Below are 25033 nucleotides of genomic sequence, written 5' to 3'. Positions count from 1 at the left end.
TTATTTCATCTTGTGTAGGATGTTTTTGTGGTACATGTGGTCCGCTGCCCTCCATTGTATGCATTTTTTCTGGGGATTGCCATTAGCAACGGATCACATGTGGAGGATCTGCTCCCCCTGTTATAAATACGCTACAGTATTTGGAGTTTGAGCATTTCCTCCCAGTAAGGCCAATATATTCTGTGATTTTTCTTGATATGTATTGAATGTGCGGACGCTTATCATTGGTAACATTCTAGTGCACCTGGTAGCCTGTGTCACATAGCCTGCCATAGGTGGGGCTCGCAGCCTCCTCCCTCCTCCCATTGTATTAGTGATCTTACTTTGGAGGCATGTGGGAGTTTGGCTGTGAGTCGGACCTTGGTACCTATCGGACACTGGTCACACACTGTAGGTAGGTTAGTGGTAGGTCCCGCGCTACACTGAGATACCTTGGCGGGGTGCGCGGGCTCCAATATCTTCCTGACAGGAATATATTGTCTAAAATCAAATTTTTTAACATCAGTGTGAGGGTTTAGCCTTGTATTGTCAGTTGCATATTAGTGTGGTGCACCATTTGCAGTGATCTATTTACTCTTATATTTTCATCCACACATTATTTCATCTTGTGTAGGATGTTTTTGTGGTGCATGTGGTCCGCTGCCGGCATCCTCCATTGTATGCATTTTTGCTGGGGATTGCCGTTAGCAATGGATCACATATGGAGGATCTGCTCCCCCAGTTATAAATAGGCTACAGTATTTGGGGTTTGAGCAAAACTCTATGCCCCAGAGAAGTGTCAAAAGATGCAATGGTGTGCACTCTGTAAAACTTGGAAAAGTGTGCCCAGACACCAGGCAGCCGCCCTTCATCCCTGAAGGGCCGAAGCCCTATGATGTACTGCGGTAAATGGAGAAGAAAATGATAGCGGCACTCACCCGGATGTTGCAAGTAGTATCTTTAATCTTTTGAAGACATATACAAAGTAACAGCAGGCTGGGGCGGACAACAGCGTCAGTTTGCTGAGTGATCAGCTGGCGACGGCCGTTTCGAGCACCTTGCGCTTCCTCTGGCCTTTGACCTCATCACGCTACCTGTGCGCTCCCTTATAACAGGTCTCGAGTTGCCTAGGCAATCTCCGACGCTGGAGCATATCAGTAATCAGCTTCCTGAATAATGACTGAACCATGTATACAAGTATCGGACATAAAACCATCCCTGACACATAACTACTTCTACATAAAAAGGCTAATCTAGATGCGTGCCCCCTTCATAGATACACATTTAACTCATTGCGGTCGTTTAACCCTAGCGGTCCCATCGCATTTGTGCGAATAATCCAATCTGCCTCCCTCTGCATTAGGAGGCGATCTCTGTCTCCCCCCTGCAGGTGGTGCAGATACATGCTCCAGGGCCACAAATTTTAAGCATTCTACATTGCTATTATGCATGTTCACCACGTGCTCAATCAATCTTGGGCAACTTTTTCCTGATCTCACAGAATTTATGTGCTCCCTGAACCTCTCATACATAGGGCGGATAGTCTTCCCTATGTAGAAAGATCTACAGGAGCACAAAACCAGGTAAACTACATATTTAGTTTTGCACGTAGTGAACTGCATAAGCCTGTATTCAATGCCAGCAAAAAAGACGTATTTTCCTTTTATCACATGTTTACAGAAAGAGCAATTACCACATCTGTGGCTCCCTACTGGGACGCCTTCAGTGAGCCAATTTTTTGCTCTAGTTTCCCTCAATCTACTCCTCACTAATTTGTCCCTAATCGGATGGCACTTTTTGAAAGTAATAAGCGGTTTATTGCCTACTAAATCTTCTAAACCTTCCTCATTCCTGAGGATCTCCCAGTTCTTACATACGGCCTGCTTAATTATGTCTGCCAGAGGGCTGTACTTGAAAACAAAAGTGAACCTCTCTGTGTTGTTTTTAGTTATGTTGCTCTTTTTATCTTTATTTTTATTTTTATTTTCATTTTCAAGTAACTCTTTCTGGGTGAATTGACCTGCTTTTGTTAATGCTGTATCTAGAATAAGTTCTGGGTACCCCCTCGCTAATAGTCTATTCTTAAGTTCTAAAGCCTGCTGTTTATAACCCGCTTCCGTACTATTTATACGTTGTGTCGTAGATACGGGTTCGAAGTAGAGCAAACAAAACGGTCCTCAAAAACTGACAAAAACAAATTAGCAAAGGTGCAAGACACAGGTGTGCCCATGGCCGTACCATGGATCTGCCTGTACCAGCATCCCCCAAACGCAAACACATTATTGCTGAGTACAAAGTTAAGTGCCTCCTGGACAAAGCTGCAATAGACATCACTCTTGTCAGTTTTGCTGAGAATTTTGATGAGCCCAAAGTGGAAGGGGAGTTACTATACATTTTGTATAACTGTAGTTTTTGGATAGCCTTAAACAAAAATGATTTCAAAAGTAGCAGGGTTAAATTTCTCCGCCAGACTAAAACTAAGTCCTTTGGTAAGCGCGGTAATGCATGGGGGAGGGAGTTCAAGAGTAGTCAGGTTAATTACGAGGTTTTCTCTGGATGTAGTGATGAGTGAATTTGTCACTGACGCCAAGACACTTGCTTCTTGTTGCGCGGCGACTTTCTTGCTGGTTTTCTTTCTCCTCTTTCTTCCCCTTCTTGTGTTACCCCTAAAGGGGGAATATTATCTGCCATCTTTTTAATAATGTTGGCGTCATCTGACAAGCTAGAGTCACTATCTGTTGTCCAGTAGTCACTTCTATTTTTTGAAACAGATATATGCGAATCCAAACCAGATGCCCGCTGATGATGATGAAGGGCGACCAACAGGCAAGAGCCGCTAGATCCGACACCCTACATATGGCAACTACTTGCCCTACGAAAGAGAAGTAGAAAAGGTTGATGCGGCTCAGAAGGGAACCAGCATCTAGGGGGGACAACGAGGACAGTACGACTGGGGAGCCATGCAAACAATACACATATGCAAACTGAATAAGTGCATACCCAAAACCACATGGAGGCAATGCTGATGCTGTCACCGTAGTAGAAGGTAGAGGCAATGCACTACCTGTAAAGGCTCGAAGCCCACGCCCTAGAAATCGTCCGGTTATACCATGCACCGAAAGCCGTACTAATACCCACAAGAAGAAAGCAAATCCATACATATAAAGGCCTGGAGGATCTATCGCACCTGATGATGGCAGAACATGAGCACAGTGCCACCTGTGATAAGGAAATGTAGGCACAATCGCAGCTACATTATAACTAGCAAGAAGGTTCTTGTCACTACCAGAGCTTTGGGACGTTCTCACAGCTCTGTTTCTCCACCCCTGTGATGATGTCACTACTAGAGCTGGGAGGAGTTCTCACTGCTCTGTTTACTTTTGGTTTCCTTCCTCCCAGCTGTTCCTCATGCGTTTGATTTCCCTCTCTTTATATCACCCCTCCTCCTATTGTAGGGCGTGGATTATAGTTCTCATTTCAGTTGTAGCTCTTGCTTTAGTATCTTCACTTGTAGCTATCAGTTCACTGGACCTGTGTTCTGCTGCAGCAAGCACTCCGGATATTGCCAGCTGTCCTTGGATCCGTCTTCTCTGCGGCGGCAACACCTTCAGCTAAGTGTACAGACATTGTTGTGTACCTGATTATTTTCTGACTGGATCTGAGGTGGCCATGGTTCACTCCATATACTGAGTAGGGCACCGGTGGCCGTGCCCCTTCCACTATTGTAGGGGTTACAGTGGTCATCAGTCTTAGGCACGTGGGCATGCCTCGTTCCGCCATTTGGATCCGGGCATGTGCTTTAGCAGCATAGGGAGAGCTTTGAGGGTCGGACAGGGGTCACCCTTTATCCTCCCTAGTTTGGGTCCGGTCAGTAGCTCTTTTACTGTGTATACTATTGTTGCTCACATACAGCCGTGACAGTTCTACCCCTAGAAGGGGGACAATGAACAGAAATACTCCCCCTTGGAAGGAGTCCCACAGTAGAGGCACGAAACAAGAGTAGCCATAAAATCTATGGCCAGCGCAAGGCTGCCTCATAGGGGGAGGCCATAGCCCAACTACAGGGAGTGCAGAATTATTAGGCAAGTTGTATTTTTGAGGAATAATTTTATTATTGAACAACAACCATGTTCTCAATGAACCCAAAAAACTCATTAATATCAAAGCTGAATATTTTTGGAAGTAGCTTTTAGTTTGTTTTTAGTTTTAGCTATTTTAGGGGGATATCTGTGTGTGCAGGTGACTATTACTGTGCATAATTATTAGGCAACTTAACAAAAAACAAATATATACCCATTTCAATTATTTATTTTTACCAGTGAAACCAATATAACATCTCAACATTCACAAATATACATTTCTGACATTCAAAAACAAAACAAAAACAAATCAGTGACCAATATAGCCACCTTTCTTTGCAAGGAAACTCAAAAGCCTGCCATCCATGGATTCTGTCAGTGTTTTGATCTGTTCACCATCAACATTGCGTGCAGCAGCAACCACAGCCTCCCAGACACTGTTCAGAGAGGTGTACTGTTTTCCCTCCTTGTAAATCTCACATTTGATGATGGACCACAGGTTCTCAATGGGGTTCAGATCAGGTGAACAAGGAGGCCATGTCATTAGATTTTCTTCTTTTATACCCTTTCTTGCCACCCACGCTGTGGAGTACTTGGATGCGTGTGATGGAGCATTGTCCTGCATGAAAATCATGTTTTTCTTGAAGGATGCAGACTTCTTCCTGTACCACTGCTTGAAGAAGGTGTCTTCCAGAAACTGGCAGTAGGACTGGGAGTTGAGCTTGACTCCATCCTCAACCCGAAAAGGCCCCACAAGCTCATCTTTGATGATACCAGCCCAAACCAGTACTCCACCTCCACCTTGCTGGCGTCTGAGTCGGACTGGAGCTCTCTGCCCTTTACCAATCCAGGCACGGGCCCATCCATCTGGCCCATCAAGACTCACTCTCATTTCATCAGTCCATAAAACCTTAGAAAAATCAGTCTTGAGATATTTCTTGGCCCAGTCTTGACGTTTCAGCTTGTGTGTCTTGTTCAGTGGTGGTCGTCTTTCAGCCTTTCTTACCTTGGCCATGTCTCTGAGTATTGCACACCTTGTGCTTTTGGGCACTCCAGTGATGTTGCAGCTCTGAAATATGGCCAAACTGGTGGCATCTTGGCAGCTGCACGCTTGACTTTTCTCAGTTCATGGGCAGTTATTTTGCGCCTTGGTTTTTCCACACGCTTCTTGCGACCCTGTTGACTATTTTGAATGAAACGCTTGATTGTTCGATGATCACGCTTCAGAAGCTTTGCAATTTTAAGAGTGCTGCATCCCTCTGCAAGATATCTCACTATTTTGGACTTTTCTGAGCCTGTCAAGTCCTTCTTTTGACCCATTTTGCCAAAGGAAAGGAAGTTGCCTAATAATTATGCACACCTAATATAGGGTGTTGATGTCATTAGACCACACCCCTTCTCATTACAGAGATGCACATCACCTAATATGCTTAATTGGTAGTAGGCTTTCGAGCCTATACAGCTTGGAGTAAGACAACATGCATAAAGAGGATGATGTGGTCAAAATACTCATTTGCCTAATAATTCTGCACTCCCTGTATGGTTTCCATGACCAGAGGAGAGAATGAGGACAAACAGCAGTAAACACACCGAATATGGTGCTAGCGCCATCCTCCACTTGAGAAGCAAGGAAATTGACAAGCAGTGCATCTGTTCCACCTACTGACAGAGAATGGATGTCGATCGTATTGAGTCCACAGCCTGTCAGCTACCGCCCCACCTAAGAAAGACGTAAAATGCGACAGAGCATCACTCCGCTGACTGAAGAGGCAAACCCGACACAATGTATCGGGTCCACGGGTAGTGTAAGCACTACTGGTTGTGCAACTACTCCACCAATAGAAGGAGGGTAATGCTACCAAATCTGCACTATGCAATTGTGGTGCCTCTAATCCACCTATAGAAGGGGGAAAACCGAAAGGATAGATGACAACCAGTATTAGTGCTATTACTCCGCCTGCAGAGGGGGTAATGCAACAGGACGTATGGTATCCAGCGGAAGTGTAGTTATCTGCCCAATAAAGGAGGGTAATGCAATAGCCTGTATAGGAACCAGTGGTAGAGCAACTACACTATACAAAGAGGGTAATACCACAAAATGTACAGTATACGGAGTAAGTGCAAATACTCCTATTACGGAAGGAGAGGAATGCTAGAGGAAGCATAGCATCCAGTGATAGTGCAACTACTCCGCCATGGAAGGAGGGTAGTGCTACAGGACTTCTGGTATCATGTGGTGGTGTAAATAGTCCGCCTATGGAAGGAGAACATTGCTACCTGATGTACAGTAGCCCACGGAAGGTGCCAATACTCTGCCTAAGAAATGTGCAAACGCTCTGGCCTTTAAAAAAGGAGGGTAATGCTACCGGCCGAACGGCACACACTGGAATTGCAATTACTCCACCCATGGGAGGAGGGTAAAGCTACCGGTTGTACTGTGTCCAGAGTTAGTGGCACTACTCCACCTATGGAAAGAGAATAATGGAACGGACTGTACGGTACCCCATGGAAGTGCTATTACCCTGTCTATGGAAGAAGGATAATGGTACAGGCTATACAGTACCCAATGGAAGTGCAAGTACTCCACCTAAGAACGCTACCAACTATACGGTATCCAGTGCAAAAGCAATTGCTCCAGCTTATGGAAGGAGGCAATACTACAGGCAGTACAGCATCGAGTGTAAGTGCGATTACTCCGCCTCTGGAAGGAGGTAATACTAAAGGCAGTACAGCACCCAGTATAAGTGCAATTACTTCACCTATGGAAGGGGAGTAATGCTATACAGGGAGTGCAGAATTATTAGGCAAGTTGTATTTTTGAGGATTAATTTTATTATTGAACAACAACCATGTTCTCAATGAACCCAAAAAACTCATTAATATCAAAGCTGAATATTTTTGGAAGTAGTTTTTAGTTTGTTTTTAGTTTTAGCTATTTTAGGGGGATATCTGTGTGTGCAGGTGACTATTACTGTGCATAATTATTAGGCAACTTAACAAAAAACAAATATATACCCATTTCAATTATTTATTTTTACCAGTGAAACCAATATAACATGTCAACATTCACAAATATACATTTCTGACATTCAAAAACAAAACAAAAACAAATCAGTGACCAATATAGCCACCTTTCTTTGCAAGGACACTCAAAAGCCTGCCATCCATGGATTCTGTCAGTGTTTTGATCTATTCACCATCAACATTGCGTGCAGCAGCAACCACAGCCTCCCAGACACTGTTCAGAGAGGTGTACTGTTTTCCCTCCTTGTAAATCTCACATTTGATGATGGACCACAGGTTCTCAATGGGGTTCAGATCAGGTGAACAAGGAGGCCATGTCATTAGATTTTCTTCTTTTATACCCTTTCTTGCCAGCCACGCTGTGGAGTACTTGGACGCGTGTGATGGAGCATTGTCCTGCATGAAAATCATGTTTTTCTTGAAGGATGCAGACTTCTTCCTGTACCACTGCTTGAAGAAGGTGTCTTCCAGAAACTGGCAGTAGGACTGGGAGTTGAGCTTGACTCCATCCTCAACCCGAAAAGGCCCCACAAGCTCATCTTTGATGATACCAGCCCAAACCAGTACTCCACCTCCACCTTGCTGGCGTCTGAGTCGGACTGGAGCTCTCTGCCCTTTACCAATCCAGGCACGGGCCCATCCATCTGGCCCATCAAGACTCACTCTCATTTCATCAGTCCATAAAACCTTAGAAAAATCAGTCTTGAGATATTTCTTGGCCCAGTCTTGACGTTTCAGCTTGTGTGTCTTGTTCAGTGGTGGTCGTCTTTCAGCCTTTCTTACCTTGGCCATGTCTCTGAGTATTGCACACCTTGTGCTTTTGGGCACTCCAGTGATGTTGCAGCTCTGAAATATGGCCAAACTGGTGGCAAGTGGCATCTTGGCAGCTGCACGCTTGACTTTTCTCAGTTCATGGGCAGTTATTTTGCGCCTTGGTTTTTCCACACGCTTCTTGCGACCCTGTTGACTATTTTGAATGAAACGCTTGATTGTTCGATGATCACGCTTCAGAAGCTTTGCAATTTTAAGAGTGCTGCATCCCTCTGCAAGATATCTCACTATTTTTGACTTTTCTGAGCCTGTCAAGTCCTTCTTTTGACCCATTTTGCCAAAGGAAAGGAAGTTGCCTAATAATTATGCACACCTAATATAGGGTGTTGATGTCATTAGACCACACCCCTTCTCATTACAGAGATGCACATCACCTAATATGCTTAATTGGTAGTAGGCTTTCGAGCCTATATAGCTTGGAGTAAGACAACATGCATAAAGAGGATGATGTGGTCAAAATACTCATTTGCCTAATAATTCTGCATGCAGTGTAAGCTGCCCAGTATCCAATGTAAGTGCAATTACTCCACCTATAGAAGGAGGGTGATGCTATAAGCTGCACGGTATCCGGTGCAAAAGCAATTGCTCCAGCTTATGGAAGGAGGCAATACTACAGGCAGTACAGCATCGAGTGTAAGTGCGATTACTCCACCTATGGAAGGAGGTAATGCTACAGGCAGTACCGCATCCAGTGAAAGTGCAGTTACTCTGCCTTTTATGGAAGGAGGGTAATGCTACAGGCTGCACGGTATCCATTGTAGGTGCAATTACACCGCCTATGGAAGGAGGTAATACTAAAGGCAGGAGTGTAAGTGCAATTACTCCACCTATGGAAGGAGGGTGATGTTATAAGCTGCCCAGTATCCAGTGCAAAAGCAATTACTCCGCCTTATGGCAGGAGGTAATACTAAAGGCAGTACAGCATCGAGTGTAAGTGCAATTACTCCACCTCTGGAAGGAGAGTAATGCTATAAGCTGCCCAGTATCCAGTGCAAAAGCAATTACTCCACCTATGGAAGGAGGTAATGCTACAGGCAATACAGCATCCAATGTAATTGCAGTTACTCCGCCTTTTATGGAAGTTGGGTAATGCTACAGAATGTACAGTATCCATTGGAAGCGCAATTACACCGCCTTTTTTATGGAAGGAGGGTAATGCTACAGGCTGTACGGTATACAAACGCCAATAATTGAACAAAATATAAAACAATATGTGTGGAAACATACAAAAACTCCTAAATAATTAGAGCCACACAAATGACAATACAAGAATACCTCTTTAATAAATCATCCAAAAAGGACATCATATACATAATCATAAGCAATAATGATAAAACCTTGCGAAAAGTGCTATGAAATGAAAGAAAGCCCTCCCCACATAAACTGGAGTCAATAGGGTAAGTATGCTGCCCCCAATGGTGGCTGTAAATAACACGGTTTAACACCGGGTTCCAAATACAGTATATGCCAACAGGCTGAATGAGCCGTACATAGAAAATAACACCCCGATCCACCAATGAAACAGTATATTAAGCAGCCAGCAGTAGGGGAGACAGTAAATATGCCACACCGCTAATATGCAATCAGTATATCAATACCATGATGTTATCATATGTTATAACATGTTCAATGGGAGATATGAAGCTGACGTACGTTTCGCAGAAGAAGAAGCGCTTCTGCGAAACGTACGTTGGGTCTTGGCTCTCCTTACACTGGTTCGTATAGTTATGTTTTGATCTATTGTGTGCCCTGCTATGGCTTCAGTATTGCTGCATGTTTTTCAGGGGTAGATTGGTGATTGTGCTGACTATATGGTGTGTTCTTACACCATGTGTATCTCCCACTTGGGATTTATGATACTTCCATTATTGGAATGTCCACTTTATATCTCCCACTGAACACATGTTATAACATATGATAACATCATGGTATTGATATACTGATTGCATATTAGCGGTGTGGCATATTTACTGTCTCCCCTACTGCTGGATGCTTAATATACTGTTTAATTGGTGGATCGGGGTGTTATTTTCTTCCATTTCACAGCACTTTTCGCAAGGTTTTATCTTTATTGCTTATGACTATGCATATGATGTCCTTTTTGGATGATTTAAAAGATTTATTCTTGTATTGTCATTTGTGTGGCTCTAATTATTTAGGAGGCTGTACGGTATCCAGTGCAAGTGCAGTTATTCCGCCTTTTGTGGAAGGAGGGTAATGCTACAGGGTGCACGGCATCCAGAGCACGTGCAATTACTCCGCCTATGGAAGGAGGGTATGCTACCATGTAACTACTCCGCTTATAGAAAGAAGGCAAGCTACAGGGAGTGCGGTATCCGGCGGTAGCGCCCGTATTCCACTTACGCTATAGGACGCATGCATCCAGCAGTAGGGTAAAGAAATTCTGCCTACAGAATTGCATAGGAACTAGGTTCAGACAGACCAAATAGCTCCAAGGGTTAATCATATATAAACATATAGACTTTTTTTTATATATACACCTCAATTCTAACCAAACAGACCTAAGGGAACTGCACCCACATCCATCTGTACTAATAACCAGCACAGCAAACCTCCAGAGAGCCCAGAAGCACTTTCCCCAGCACAGTAGCACTGAGGCAAGGAAGGGGTTAAGCAGAAGGCAGGGGCGCAGCTTATTGGCAGGTTGGACTCTCATCAACAACACATTCTGCTTAGCTTCCAAATGCACGTGCAGGTTAATCACCAGATTACTAGGGCATTTTTTTTAGGAAACAACCTAATAACACACTGAGCCATTATAGAAAGTCTGGGAATAAGCAGAAGTCTCTGGGAAGGGACACCTGCTGAAACTGAGGCCTCAGGTGGAGGTAAGTAGGCCTCCATGGGAATATTCACATAAAAAAACCTGAGGAGGAGGAGGGAGGAGGAATGGGGGCCTTGGGGACTGAGAAAATACTCACCCATCTGGCGTTTTCTGCTCCCCTGGCTCTAGCTTCGGTGTGTTACCCCTTGGTGAGGGTAGCTACACCGGGAACAGAGGGGACTTTGGCGGAGAACGGACATGGTGACCCGAAAGCTGGCAGGAGACAGAGGTTTTTTACAGGAACCTCTGGTCCTCCTTGCCTTCTGGAGACCGGGAACGTGCAGAAAGCTTGGGGACCCCCTGGACTCCCGTCTCCTGGGTGGGAACGCAGGCAGATTGGAGACTGCCCTCAGCCCAGCTAAAGGAAAGAAAAAGAGAAAAATGAAAAGAAAAAATAGGGAGGTCTGCCTTGAGCCGCTCCTGAGGACAATCCGACAGAACCCGAATATATCGGGACTCTGAAAGAGGTGTACCACAGAAACTTTATCTCTCTCCGGGATCGGATTAGAGAAGATCTTAAGAAGTGGTCGAAAGGACTGCACACGTGGTTTGGAAGATGTGCCATTTTCAAAATGAATATTCTCCCACGAGTGTTATACCTCTTTCAGACCCTTCCCATCAAACTACCCGCTAGTTTCTTCAACAGGATTCATGGGGACATATTTAGGTTTATTTGGGCAAAGGGTAGCCCGAGACTCGCCAGATCTCTCTTACACATACCGAGGGACAAAGGAGGGCTAGGTGTACCTGACCTACGTAAATATCACTCAGCCTCCCTGCTCCAAAGGATAGTGGATTGGTGTAGGCATTCACAGCTCAAGCAGTGGGTATCAATTGAACAACTATGCTCAAACTGTCCATTAGCGTCCCTGCCCTGGGTGGCTTTGAAACCACCTTCAGCCCTGGCTAATCATCCCACAATCGGACCCACTATCTCACAGTTCCATAGAATTAGAGATAATCCCCTGATCTCCCCCTCCCCCTCACCTTTATTTCCCATCTTAGGGAATCCCACTTTCCCAGCGGGTTGCAAGGGCGGACCGTTCTTGCAGTGGAGGACTAATGGTAGGTTCCGCGCTCCCTTCTTCAGAACTTCAGGCAGATGGCGCACCTATGACGAGATTTTGAGTATAACAGATCCCTGCTCTTTGGGTTTCTGGAGATCCAGGCAACTGACGCATTTTTTATCCTCTATTCCGACCTCCACGGGGTATGACAGGGCTCTCACCTCGTTTGAAAAAATTTGTGTTGGGGTGAGCGCCTATAGACATTCCCTTTCTGAATGTTATCAGTCCTTGGTAGCCCCTCGTCAGGACTATCTTCCACCGTTTGTGGCTAAATGGTCCCAAGACCTGGGAGTGAACATCCCCCCCGACCACTGGTCAAAACTCTTCAGTCTGCTATACAGGTCATCCATAGCGAGTAGGTTCCAGGAGGCGGGTTATAAGATAATGTCCAGGTGGTACTATGTTCCAACCAGATTGCAGAAAATGTTCCCATCTGGCGCTGTGACTACGGTATGGGCTCCATGATACACATTTTCTGGGACTGCCCAAAAATTTGTCCTTTTTGGCAGTTGGTCCATTAGACCTTGTCTTCAATTTTCCGATTTACGATCCCACACACCCCTGGTTTCTTCTTATTATTTCTCTCGGATCTGCCAATGAGTGTGCTCCGGAAGTCATGTCTGTGCTCCCTGGTTATATTGGCTAGGTCATGTATCCCTGCGAGATGGAAGCTCTCTGCGCCTCCGACTATCAGTTTTTGGATCCAAAAGGTGGAGGAGATCCGGAGAATGGAGGAACTCACCTCGCAGCTGAGAGCCAAGCATAAAGCCTTCCTTGATTCATGGGCCTCCTGGTTTTCTTTTCAGGAGTCTCAGGAGTTCCAGGACCTTTTGGCCTAAGCTGCGGATTTTACTCTGTACTCTTTGGGTTTACCCCCTATTCAGTACCCATCCCCCCCCTTTAGTGTCTATTGTTTGTATGTATTGTCTCCCTCCTTCTGTTGTTTATGGTCTAAGGTTGCTCCTTCTAGTCTGTGTGCATTTATGCGCTTTACTCTTACTGGTTACTTTGTTTTAATGCCAGGATTATGTTCTTATTTGGTTTTTAGCCTGATGTGGTTATGGATCAGTCGAAAAGGGTTCCTGCTCAGGCGAGGTTCCTTTCATTATACCACAAGTGCCATCAGATATTGTTATGTTAATTGATGTATAAGGTGATATCGTTGATGTGCTATATCTCTGATACAATGGTTGTACTGGATGACTTTGCTAATGCACGGTTGGACTTCTGTATTCATTTAAATAAAGGAGGTCTGCCTCCTACGGACACTAAGCTAAAACTGATTAGTTCAGTGTCTGCAGGAGGGATATAGCTGAGAGGAGGAGCTAACACTTTCTTTGCTTAGTGTTGCCTCCTAGTGGCAATAGCTATACCCAAGGTCAAGACTGTGTCCCCCAATGATACAGGTGAGAAAAATGGGTTGTCTCACTGCCTGTATTGGACGGTTAAAAAAAATAAAGCTAAAAATCTTTATTAATGATACAGTATAGTTCTCCCGGTCTTTAGTTCTTTAAAAGATAAACTATGGGCTAAAGGACCTTTGGTGACGTCAGATCACATGCTCCAATCACATGGTCCATCACCGCGGTGATGGACCATGTGATTGTAGCATGTGATCTGACGTCACCAAAGGTCCTTTAGCCCATAGTTTATCTTTTAAAGAACTAAAGACCTGGAGAACTACGCAAACAAGAGGAGAAGGTGAGTTAATTTTTTTAATTATTTTTAACCCTCAATTGACCTTGTACTAAGCATTCTGTTTTCAGAATGCTATTATTTTCCCTTATAACCATGTTATAAGGGAAAATAATATAGTGAATAGACTGTCACCTAGCAACCATGCGTGAAAATCGCACCGCATCCGCACTTGCTTGCGGATGCTTGCGATTTTAACGCACCCCCATTCACTTCTATGGGGCCTGCGTTGCGTGAAAAACGCAGAATATAGAGCATGCTGCGATTTTCACGCAACGCACAAGTGATGCGTGAAAATCACCGCTCATCTGAACAGCCCCATAGAAATGAATGGGTCAGGATTCAGTGCGGGTGCAATGCGTTCACCTCCCGCATTGCAACCGCGCGGAATTCTCGCCCGTGTGAACGCAGCCTTACTAATCAGATGCAGATGACAGGTCGCCATCAGTAGAAAAGTCTCGGAAAACCCCTTTAAAGCTTTGTACAAAACAGAGCTATAACATAAGAGGGTGCATGATCCTTTAGAGCAGGCATCCTCAAACTGCGGCCCTCCAGCTCTTGTAAAACTATAACTCCCACAATGCCCTGCTGTAGGCTGATACCTGTAGGCTGTTCGGGCATGCTGGGAGTTGTAGTTTTGCAACAGCTGGAGGGCCGCAGTTTGAGGATGCCTGCTTTAGGTTACGTAAATTGACTTTAATGAATTGATTAAAGGTAGCATGAAATATATTGTGAATTCTAATGAAAAAGGGACATATTCAGTAAGTATTTACCTTATCACATAAAATGCTGAAGAAGCAATGAAAATAAACAGGATGGCACTTATGGCCGCAATGCCAGCTACACTTCCTGTACTTAGGCCAAAGGTATGGGGCTGCGGTATAGCAATAACCACAGGTTTTCCAAATATTGAACCCAGCTGGATTTGAAGTGTGGATTTGTTGTCGGTCAGCTTTCTAGAAAAGGAGAAAATTAACATAGATCAGGCATGTCAGTGAAACGAGAGCTGTTTCGGTGAGAGCAGATGGTGTGGCTGGCCGGATGCTGCCAAGCCATGCCCACTTTCAGTGGCCAAAATCACGCAGCCATTGGCTGCCGTCAGTGGCCATAACTGGGCTGCGTGCGGCCATAACTCAATCAAAGGAAAGCGCCGGTTGAGTCGTAAATTATTATTCACAGATACAGCCCAGGTACAGCAGGATACTGCAGCGTAAGGGCCACATGTGGAGGGTCTGCTGTGCATTTTGCTGCAGATTTTGGTATGAAATAATGCAGATTTTCAGCACTAAAATGCAAAAGGAGAAATCCACGGTGGAAATCCATAGCATAAATTGACATGATGCGTATTTCAAAATCTGCAACATGTCACATTCTGTCAGATTTCAGTGTGGAAACTCTGCATAAACTATGGTGCAAAGTCTGTGCAGTCACAATTCAAAGTTGATAATCGTAGTTCTCTTTCACATGTTTATGTTTGAACATGGCTATGGTGGCTCTCTTTCCTGTGTCTAAAGGGGTGTGCAGCCGTTACCTATTCATGACCTATCCTCAGAAAAGGTCATAAATATATGATTGTGAGGGGTCCAAATCCAGGCACCCCCGCCAATCAGCTGTTTGAAGAGGATAGGTCATCATTATATATAGGCTGCACAACCCCTTTAATGGATTGCATTTGCTTTGTGGCCAAGCTGCTACATTATATTAAAGGGGTTGTCCGGGCTTTTACTATTGATAACCTATCCTGAGGAGACGGCGAGCGCAGTTGTGCACGTGCCGCCTCTCTCTTCCTGTTCACCGCTGCTGTGTATGGCAAAGACCATAGACAGCAGCAGCGGACAGGAAGAGAGAAGCGAGATGGCACCTGTACACTGCTTGCGCCGTCTCCTCATACAGCTGATCGGTGGGGGTGCCGGGTGTTGGAACCCCACCGATCTGATACTGAAGACCTATCCTGAGGATAGGTCATCAATAGTAAAAGCTCGGACAACCTCTTTAACCCACAGCTTTGTAATCTCAGTGCCTAATTATTCCGATTTCTGCTTGCTGGTTATGCAGAGCTGGGTCCTGTGTAAGCATGCATTCTGAAGCCTTAGATTTGGACCTGGGCTTACCTCCTGACATCTGATTTTATTAATTACCCCCTAATAGTATTCCCCATAATAGAGCAATTGTAGAGCAACTTTAGGCCCCTTAACACTGCCCGACATTCGTACCATTTGAAGGTGCCGCCAATTACCCCATGGACCAGCGAAACACTGAATTATCGGGTAATAGATCGCTGGCACAGTCACCTAAAATTATTGTTTGATCGTAATGTCAAAACAGCCGCTGATTCTGTATGGGGATGAGCGTTGGCATTAGTGATTGCTCCTCCCCATACTGTGGAGGAGATCGCTGCATGTAAATGCACCAGTCATCTCCTCTGACGAGCAGGCAATTGCCGGGAAGGAACGCTTCCTTCCCAATAATCATCTGCTGCATTGAGCCTTTATTATAATAGCTCTTCATCATACCGTTACTCTTTTGTTACCATTCATCCTGTCCGATGAGTGCTCACCTACATAGTCTAGCACTGTCAGCTCTAATTGGACAGTTTCAGACTGTGCAGGGACACCCCCTCTAAATGGCTACAGAATTGTTATATTATGGGGAATACAATTACTTACTAAGGCTACCTTCACACCAGCGTTTTTGCTGGATCCGGCAGGGATCAGCAAAAACGCTTCCGTTACTGATAATACAGCCATCTGCATCCGTCATGAACTCCATTGAAAGTCAATGGGAGACGGATCTGTTTTCTATTGTGTCAGATAGTGTCAGAGTTAAATGGATCCGTCCCCATTGACTTGCATTGTGGGTCATGACCGATCTGTCTTGCTCCGCATCCCATGACGGAAAAAAAACCACAGCATGCTGCGGTTTGCTCTCTGGTATGAGAACGCAACCAAACGGAATGTAATGCATTTTGGAGCACTCTGTTCTGTTCAGTTACGTTTTGTCCCCATTGACAATGAATGGGGAGACAACGAAAGCGTTTTTTTTCCGGTAATGAGACCCTATGACGGATTGAGACCTCAATACCGGAAAATAGAAACGTTAGTGTGAAAGTAGCCTATCACAGACCTTAATTTGAGATCAGTCTTTTTCATTGCCACTGAATAATACCTGATAGTGTCTTGGTAACTCTCACCGGCAGCTTCAAACTTAATTTCGGTATCTTGCTCATCTTTGGGATCTGAATCCACGCTGATGTTTGTAACTTTGTTCTGCAGTAGATCCTCCAAGACCCTGTAATTGGTAACATTCAGAACTAACATTATATCACAGGCATTCACTATTAATATAGGTACTGTATGTTCTAAATTGTGCAGATCCAATTGTCCTGTAAGGTGCTGGAAAACTGAATCCACCCAGAAAACATTCCCCTGAGAGGGTGAGCGTTCTACCACTCTGATACCTCCACTCCAAGGTCCCTACTTCCTCCGAAAAGGCAGAGTCGTCACTTGTAGACAGGAGGGGCGCTGTGACTCTAGCAGAAAATTGCTGGTACCCCCCGACGCAGATCTGCTCTCTTATTTTAATGGCGCATATTCTGCAGAACTTTACAAATCAGAGGGCACATAAGCAGATCAAACCAGACATCACAGAGTAACAAAACTAACCAACAACTCAAACAATAGGAGCGATGGTCCTGCTACAATGAGCTTACAATTTAGCCCTTTCGGTCCATGTGGAAAATCCAGATCCCTCCGCATATAGATTTATTTTTGTTCCGCATCCAATCCTCATTTTTTACAGATCGGTTGCGGACCCATTCATTTCAATGGGGCAGCAAAAGATGGTAAGGATTAAAAAAAAACATTTTAAAATCTCCCCATAGCTGTGAACCAGGACAAATCCTCTTCTTCACCCAGGCAGTCCATCTGAGCTGATGCTCTCCCTTGCCCTGCACTGTATTGCGCAGGGCAAGGGCTTTTTTGGCTACATTTTTACACTGCTAGGCAGAGGCTTCCCCCTAACAGTGTTGCCAGTGACATCACCGGCACTAATGGACGGGCTATAGCGCTGCCATAACCGTTTTACAGGCTAGGGAAGCACTAAAACCTGCCCATTAGTGCCAGTGACGTCACCGGGAACACTGCTAGGCAGAAACCTCTGCCTAGCAGAGACCCGGTACGTCACCAAATCTGCAGAAAAAAGCGCAGGGCAAGGGAAAGTATCAGCTCAGCCGGGCTGAAGAAAAAGATACGTCTGGGTTGAACTCATAACCTGAACAACCCCTTTAATTGATTCCCTAGATACAGGGGTGTAACAACCGAGCCCAGCGGGGGGAGGGGGCCTGCTGCACTCACATGTAATAAGAGTGCTCTCACGGGGTCCGGCAAGAGGTACAGTGACAATGCCGGGCCCCGTCAGAGCACTCTTCAAATATGTATAATATGCGTCCCAGCACAGAGGCAAGGGGGGCGCACACTCATCCAGCAGTTCTTGTCATTGCCGGTCTATTGTCTCCAGAGTAAAGCAGGGAGTCCTCTCTGCTCCCTGCTTCACTTTTCTTCTAAGTTCCCACTGCTCCACCTGCAGGCCACACATGGCGTTGCTGGCTGTGGGAGGAACGCTGAGAGCTCATTAATCGGCCTCCAGCACAACCAGTAGCGCGATATGAGTGTGGGAGCGCGTCATCAGGGAAGAAGGTAAGTATGTGTTTTTTTGGGTTTTTTCATAAAGCTACAGACTGGAGGCTAAAGAGGAGCCAAAACTAAAGTGAGGGGGCACAAAAGCGGGCATCTTTACTGAGGGGGCACCTAATCTGGAATAACTACTGTGAGGGGGCACCTAATCTACCATAACTACTGTGAGAGGGCACATATGTGGGCATAAGTACTGTGAGGGGGCACATATGTGGGCATAACTACTATGAGGGGGCATACAGTATATGAAGGCATAAATACTGTGAGGGGGTACATAATCTGACATAACTACTGTGAGGGGGCACATATCTGGCCATAACCACTGTGAGGGGGCACATATCTGGGCATAACTACTGTGAGGGGCACATATTTGGGCATATCTACTGTGAGGGGGCACATATCTGGCAATAAATACTGTGAGGGGCACACATCTGGGCATATCTACTGTGAGGGGGCACATATCTGGGCATATCTACTGTGAGGGGGCACATATTTGGGCACTACTACTGTGAGGGGGCACATATCTGGGCATAACTACTTTGAGGGGTGAACATATCTTGTATAACTGCTGTGAGGGGACACAAAAGTGGGCATAACTACTGTGACAGGAACAAAGGTGGGTATAACTGCTGTGAGGGGCCACAAGGAGGATATAACTTTTGTGAAGGGGCCACAAAGTGGGCTTAATTACTGTGAGGGGCCATAATGTGGGCATTAGTACTGTGTGGTAGCACTTAGGGGAAATGTCCTAGAATATTGTGTTAGTAAAGTAAACAAAATTCACAACACAAGTAATAAAAATCCATGTTTTACCACTAGAACTCTGACTCTAGGTGAATGGGAGCAGAGCAGCAGTAACCAGCTTCAGCCACTACACAGCTTCAGCCACTACACAGCTGATCAAGTGAGACCCCCGCCAATCTGATATTGGTCAGTTATCCTACGGATAGGCCCCTAATAGTAGAGTCCCAGAGAACACCACCAGCTTATATTTGCATATAATATTTGTGTGGCCCTTTTAACAGATTTATACACAGATTAAAGTGGTTGTCCTAGTTTTAATATTGATGACCTACCCTCAGGATAGGTCATAAATATCAGATCGCCAGGGGGTCCGACACCCTGCACCCCGGCCGAACAGCTGTATGCGGAGACGACGCGCGCAGTGTGCACATGCTGTCTCCCTTCTTTCTTCCTGCTCACCGCTGCTTTGCCATAGACATAGAAGCAGCAGGAAGAGATACGGGAGACGGCATGTGCACACTGCGCGCTCCATCTCCTCATATAGATGATCGGCAGGGTGTCGGGTGTCGGACCTCCGCCGATCTGATATTGATGACCTATCCTGAGGCTAGGTCATCAATAATAAAAGCCCGGACGACTCCTTTAATCTTCTGATGCTGTGGATACCTCCATCTAAAAGCTTCTCTACTTGAATACCTTTTTGTGTAAATTCAAGTTTCTAAGCTAGAATAACTTCCCCTAAGAGAATTACAAGATGCTGGGCACCTGTTAATTACAAAGAACATTGGCCTAGATTTACTAATCCTATAGGTGGTGTAAGCTTAGACCAGCTGTCTAGACCTGCGCCAGATTTATCACAGGGACTCAGGTTGGATGATAAATGTGGTGAAAGGATAGACATTTTTCTCTGCTACTATAACAACTATTGGTTGGCTTACAGAATGGAGACAACATTTTCGTACAAAATGGCGCATCTAGGCCCTGCCCCGTCCCATGAAGCTCTGAACACTTTCTAGCAACTTTGCCCCCTTGTGGACCATGTTGGAAAAAGTATAGAAACCCTAGATCTGCCAAACTGCTCCATTTTGTGGCACCTTTTAGTTCTAAAACATTATGTAAATCTAAGCAAGAGCACCCTCTATTCAACTGTATATTGCACCTTGTTACAATCACCCTGTCCTAAGATCAATTAAAGGAAGTCCAACCTCAACTGGTGTGCTCCTTATATACTAGAGACTAGATTCTAAAAATTATGATCCTCATTTCTACTGGAGATGCAACCAAAGTGCTGTAATTTGAAAACTGTACTGCAATTAAAGAGGGTTGTCCATCCAGTAGTTTTTTTCTTTAAAAAAAGACAAAGATGATACCAATCTCTGCAGGTCCCTTTCTAAAGCTTTCAAGATCACTGCTGGTTCCTGGTCTCTCACGACACACAGGAAATGATCAGTCAATTACTGGTTGTAGCTGTGACCTGCCTCAGCCAGCGATTGGCGCTAAGCAGTCATTTTCTGAGCATTTTCTTGGAGTCACTTGTATTGTAATCACACTTTGGTATGCATCAGGTGCAAGCTATAGGGCACATCGTAATAAGCAAGCTCCAGTCCTGTTTTTTCAAGTATCTCTGTAAAAGAGGCACCTCCTCCATCTAGGGGAAATTCTCTATAAAAGGACAGATATTTCATTATGCTGTTGACCACTGAGGAAGGGGCAAGTTCAGACCTCGAAATGCGTTTGATTTAAGCAGCATTCAAGGGATCCCACATAATACATTTGTGGCTACAAGTACTACAATTACCAGCTCTACTTTAGGTCTAGTTCAACGGGAGCGCGCCTAACTAGCGAAACCATCTTAGCTAATCCAGCCTCCTGAACTCTCCCCTCCGATCACGTGGACATCCTCCGATCACATGACCAGGGATCACGTGGAACAAGATAGAAGGTCATGGATACACTTGGCGTCCGACCGCATGCAGACCGGGTTATCCAAGTGAACTACAATCGGATTAAACGCCTTCTGGAGGGGTAAAGTACTCATGGCACAAAGCATCTAATATGTATGTACTTATGCTCAAGTCCTCTTTCAGTACCGTATACCTACCATAGTATATGCCTCTCAAGCGGAGCAGCGATATTTAGGAAGCAGGCTGCATTAACCCTTTCCGCCATCAGTATCTCACACAAGAGATTGTTGTTTTACTTGGACACCCAAAACATTTGGAGTTCTTATTGTTCACGGCATTGTGGACCCATATGGACCTATCTGTCCCATACAAGAGCCCTTGAGCTCCAACGATTGGGCTCCTATACACACATCACATTATCAGGAGCATCCAGTGATATTTTTATGCTTTTATTATTATTTCTGTTTCTTTAGCACAATCCAGTGTGATGTTAATGTTTTTTGTGTTTTTTAATACTACATTGTCTATATGTTGTTTTTAGCCATCCATTGAAGTGGATCCCTCCACTATTATCCTCAATAAATACCTGTTATAATACTGTTTATAAGACTCCTGTCCATCTGGTATCAGGTAGTTGAGTGCCCCCTACCACTTGATACATTTCCATTTTGTTCTTTCTGCGACCAGGGGTAGGTCGCAAGGGCTGTGCACCAAATCCAGCTGGTACGAGAGGTGGAGCCACTGCACTCTATTTTTCCTTTTAGTTCCTGAATTACTGTAGATTGGTTTCTACCTGAATATTCAGACTAGATCAATAGTCAGAAAGCCAGCATTCAGGCCATGTGGCAGTACTGATCTCGTTTTACATGAGGGATTGTGTAAACACTGGCTGTGCATGTATAGTATTATCTGAAGGCTCATCACATAGCTATACCTGATGATTTCTGGAACAAAGTGCTTAACCTCTTCTACAGTCACATTTATTTCAATCTCTGCAACATCATGTGAAGATGGAGATTCAACTAATATCTGGAAGACAACCAACATGAAATAAAACATTTTGTACAATCAGGTCTGTTTTATACATTTGGATTCACTTACAAAGCAGTGTATTCTAGAGACCACTGACCAGCTAAATGCTGGCTTGTATTCCTCTAAGACAAGTGCTCAGCCCATGTAAAAGAGTCTTAAAGGGAACCTGTCATGTGGATATTTGATTATTATCTAACTAATTATATACAATCATTAACTACTAAAAATTACTTTAGATGTATTCACTTACTGGTTTGACAGATGGTTACTTCATAATATATATACAAACTTGCCACATGCCGCATGCTAATGAGTTAATTGGAGTCCAGCGTGACGTCATTGAGTCCAGCGTTTATTTAATTAACAGCTATAGCCACTCCCCTGCCCACCGGCTGCTGATTCATATGGAAAAAAAACTGTCAATCTGCAGCCGGTAGGCGGGGAGAGTCAGGAGCTCATGAATATTCATGACTCATCATTATCAGATGGAGCTTTTCAATACAAGATGTTGGCAGATTGACTGGGTCAATTAAAGAAAGTGACCCAGCATTTTGCTAAGAGAATCAGTCACTTATTTATATTGCCCTTAGTTTGGACACCATAAAACTGGTGACAGGTTCCCTTTAATGGTTTGTCACAACATTGAATGCTATTTTAATATAATTCTGCAAGAAAAAATATTCCTTTTCAAATTGTTACAAAAATGATCTACTTCATTGTAATCGCATCCCCTGGTGTTCAGTCTGTATAGTGACATTTATGTCTTCCTACTGAGCTGAAAGAACAGGTCACACATGTTCCATCCTTCAACTACCACCGATCATATCTACTGTCAGAAGCTGAGACAGTAACAGCGAGAGCACTGCCGCAGAAAGGACACATACCCTTATCTATGATAGGAAGAGTGCTGCTCCAGAAAGAACATACCCCTGATCTGTCAGCCTGAAGGCAATCCAACAGAGCTACTGGAGAAATGAATGGGGAGATTTTTTGGTCTATGTGAGGCACAGGGGTGGTTCCAACTATAGGAATTTTTCATTTTTCTACCACCCTTGTTCACTTGCAGTATGCTGTCACAACTTACGCAATGATTTTAAGTAACAACCTCCTATTAGTGAATTGCTAGTTAATCAGATTCTTGGGATATCCTTTATAACAATATTCACACAAAAAAAACTGATAGCGGCCCTCACAAAAAGGTTGAAACACACGCATAAACAGGTGTTTGCTTCACTTCCAGATCTTGACTCAGTAGAAGAATTCACAGTCGACAACCAGGTAACTGGGTGATGATAAATAGGCACATGAGAAAAACCCTTGAGTCCAGATTTGATGGTCCCAAGTTTTGCTGAAAACCGCAACTTCTGTAAAGGTGGAAGGAAAACCCAACTGGATCCACGCCTCAGACTGTAAGAAAGTGCCTAACCCTGAGGATGAGGATTCTTGCACTGCTAACTGGCTCTGAGCATTCAAGCTCTGTATGGGAACCTGAAAAGTGATTGGGACAAAGCCCTTATTAGGTATTATCAGGTTATGTTGAAAAACATGACAAATGCGGACAATTGTAAAAACTGTTGGATCTGCACTCACAGTCCTGTGAGTTCAAAGACTATGGCTTATCTGGGCATTCCTGTACCGTGGTCAGAATTAGTTAACATGAACTGCATAGGTGATGTCTGCCTAGGAAATGTTCACAATCCAACCACGGTGAATTCTCTTTACACAAATACCTTGGAGAATGGACGTCCATCCCTCTTTCAGCTTTTTCCTAACAGATTCTTTGTAAGAGAGAAGCTGGCAAATGTGCTATATCTTGACTTCACAGAAATCGAGAACCATTCTTGTGGTGGAAACCAAGATCACTTGGGGTGCACGGTGTTCCAGAGGACAAAGGAAGACCACAAGATAGCCCCCTCTATGGAAGATGAGGCCTTCTTAAACATAATGGAACAAGGATTCTTCAAGGTCAGGATAAAACAAACACCTCAGTTGCACCACTGCCTTTCAAAACACAGAGACGCCATCTTCCCAACAACAGGGGTCATGCCTTAAAACGCTTCTGTTCACTCAAACGCAACTTTCAGAAAAGACCAGAGATGATGAAACATTTTTTATTATTCATGAACAAGATATTTGAGAACAATCATGCAGAAGTAGCTCCACCCCTAAAAGAAAAAGAAGAATGCTGGTGTCTGCCAATCTTCGGCATTTACCACCCTATGAAGCCAGAACGAATCCGAATAGTATTTGACTCCAGTTGACAATATGAGGGAGTCTCTCTCAATGATGTTCTTTTGACAGGATCAGACCTCAATAACACACTTCTCGGTGTCCTCATCAGATTCCGTAAAGAATCCATTGCTGTAGTTGCCGACATACAACAAATGTTTTATTGTTTCCCAGTTAAAGAAGAGCACAGGAGACCAAATATAACCTTTAGATTTAAAGGGGTTTTCCCATCTCAGACAATGGGGGCATATCACTAGGATATGCCCCCATTGCCCGACAGGTGCACATCCCACCTACACTTTGAACGCGCAGCTACCCTCCATTCATTCGTATGAGGCTGATGGAAATAGCCAAGCCAGTGCTCGGCTATTTCCGTTGGCTCCATACGAATGAATGAGAGCAGTACCACTATGGGGAGAGCCCTTAGTGGTGGCCGGACCTGGGGGAAGAGATCAGGCTGCAACTATGGAAAAAAGCCAAGAATCGGCCGGACTGTGCATGTTGCCACTCTCCTGCATTCTCACACACCTAGAGGCCTGCTTTGGAGCGAGGAAGATAGTTAATAGTTCTTCTTTTGAGAGCTTTTTCTTAACATCCGCTTCGCAAGCTTTAATGAAAAAGTGTTCTGTATCTGTGAGAGGGGACAGAAGTAGCTTGCAAAGGGGCGAGACTACTTTGTTAGGAGTTTTGAGCTGGGCGAGTATGGATTCGAAAGGTATGACTGACCTACTTAAGTCTTTTGATGATAGTAGTTGTTTAAAGGAAAGGGTAAACTTGCTGTATAGTAGTTGGGATAGGGAAAGACAGTTTAGTAGATCGGAAAGCGTGCTAAGGGGAGGGATTGTGCCGACTGAGATTAAGAAGTCAATAGTGGTCTTATTGTTTTTAATCTCAGTCGGTATGGTGCCATTGT

The 25033-nt window shown here is 44.5% G+C and overlaps 1 protein-coding gene across 1 annotated transcript in view; it reads right to left on the bottom strand.

The window, feature by feature from the left end:
- Positions 1 to 25033, bottom strand: part of LOC120999301 (protocadherin Fat 4-like) — a 311103-nt gene that overhangs the window by 191430 nt on the left and 94640 nt on the right. The window contains exons 32-34 of the mRNA XM_040430172.1: positions 21794 to 21888; positions 16686 to 16808; positions 14294 to 14476 (exon numbers count right to left, since the gene is read on the bottom strand). Coding sequence (XP_040286106.1) covers positions 14294 to 14476; positions 16686 to 16808; positions 21794 to 21888 — 401 coding nt within the window. The remainder of the gene's footprint in view (positions 1 to 14293; positions 14477 to 16685; positions 16809 to 21793; positions 21889 to 25033) is intronic.

This window comes from Bufo bufo, chromosome 4, assembly GCF_905171765.1.
Source record: "Bufo bufo chromosome 4, aBufBuf1.1, whole genome shotgun sequence".
NCBI classification, from domain to species: domain Eukaryota; kingdom Metazoa; phylum Chordata; class Amphibia; order Anura; family Bufonidae; genus Bufo; species Bufo bufo.
This window is presented reverse-complemented; position numbering and strand designations above follow the sequence as displayed.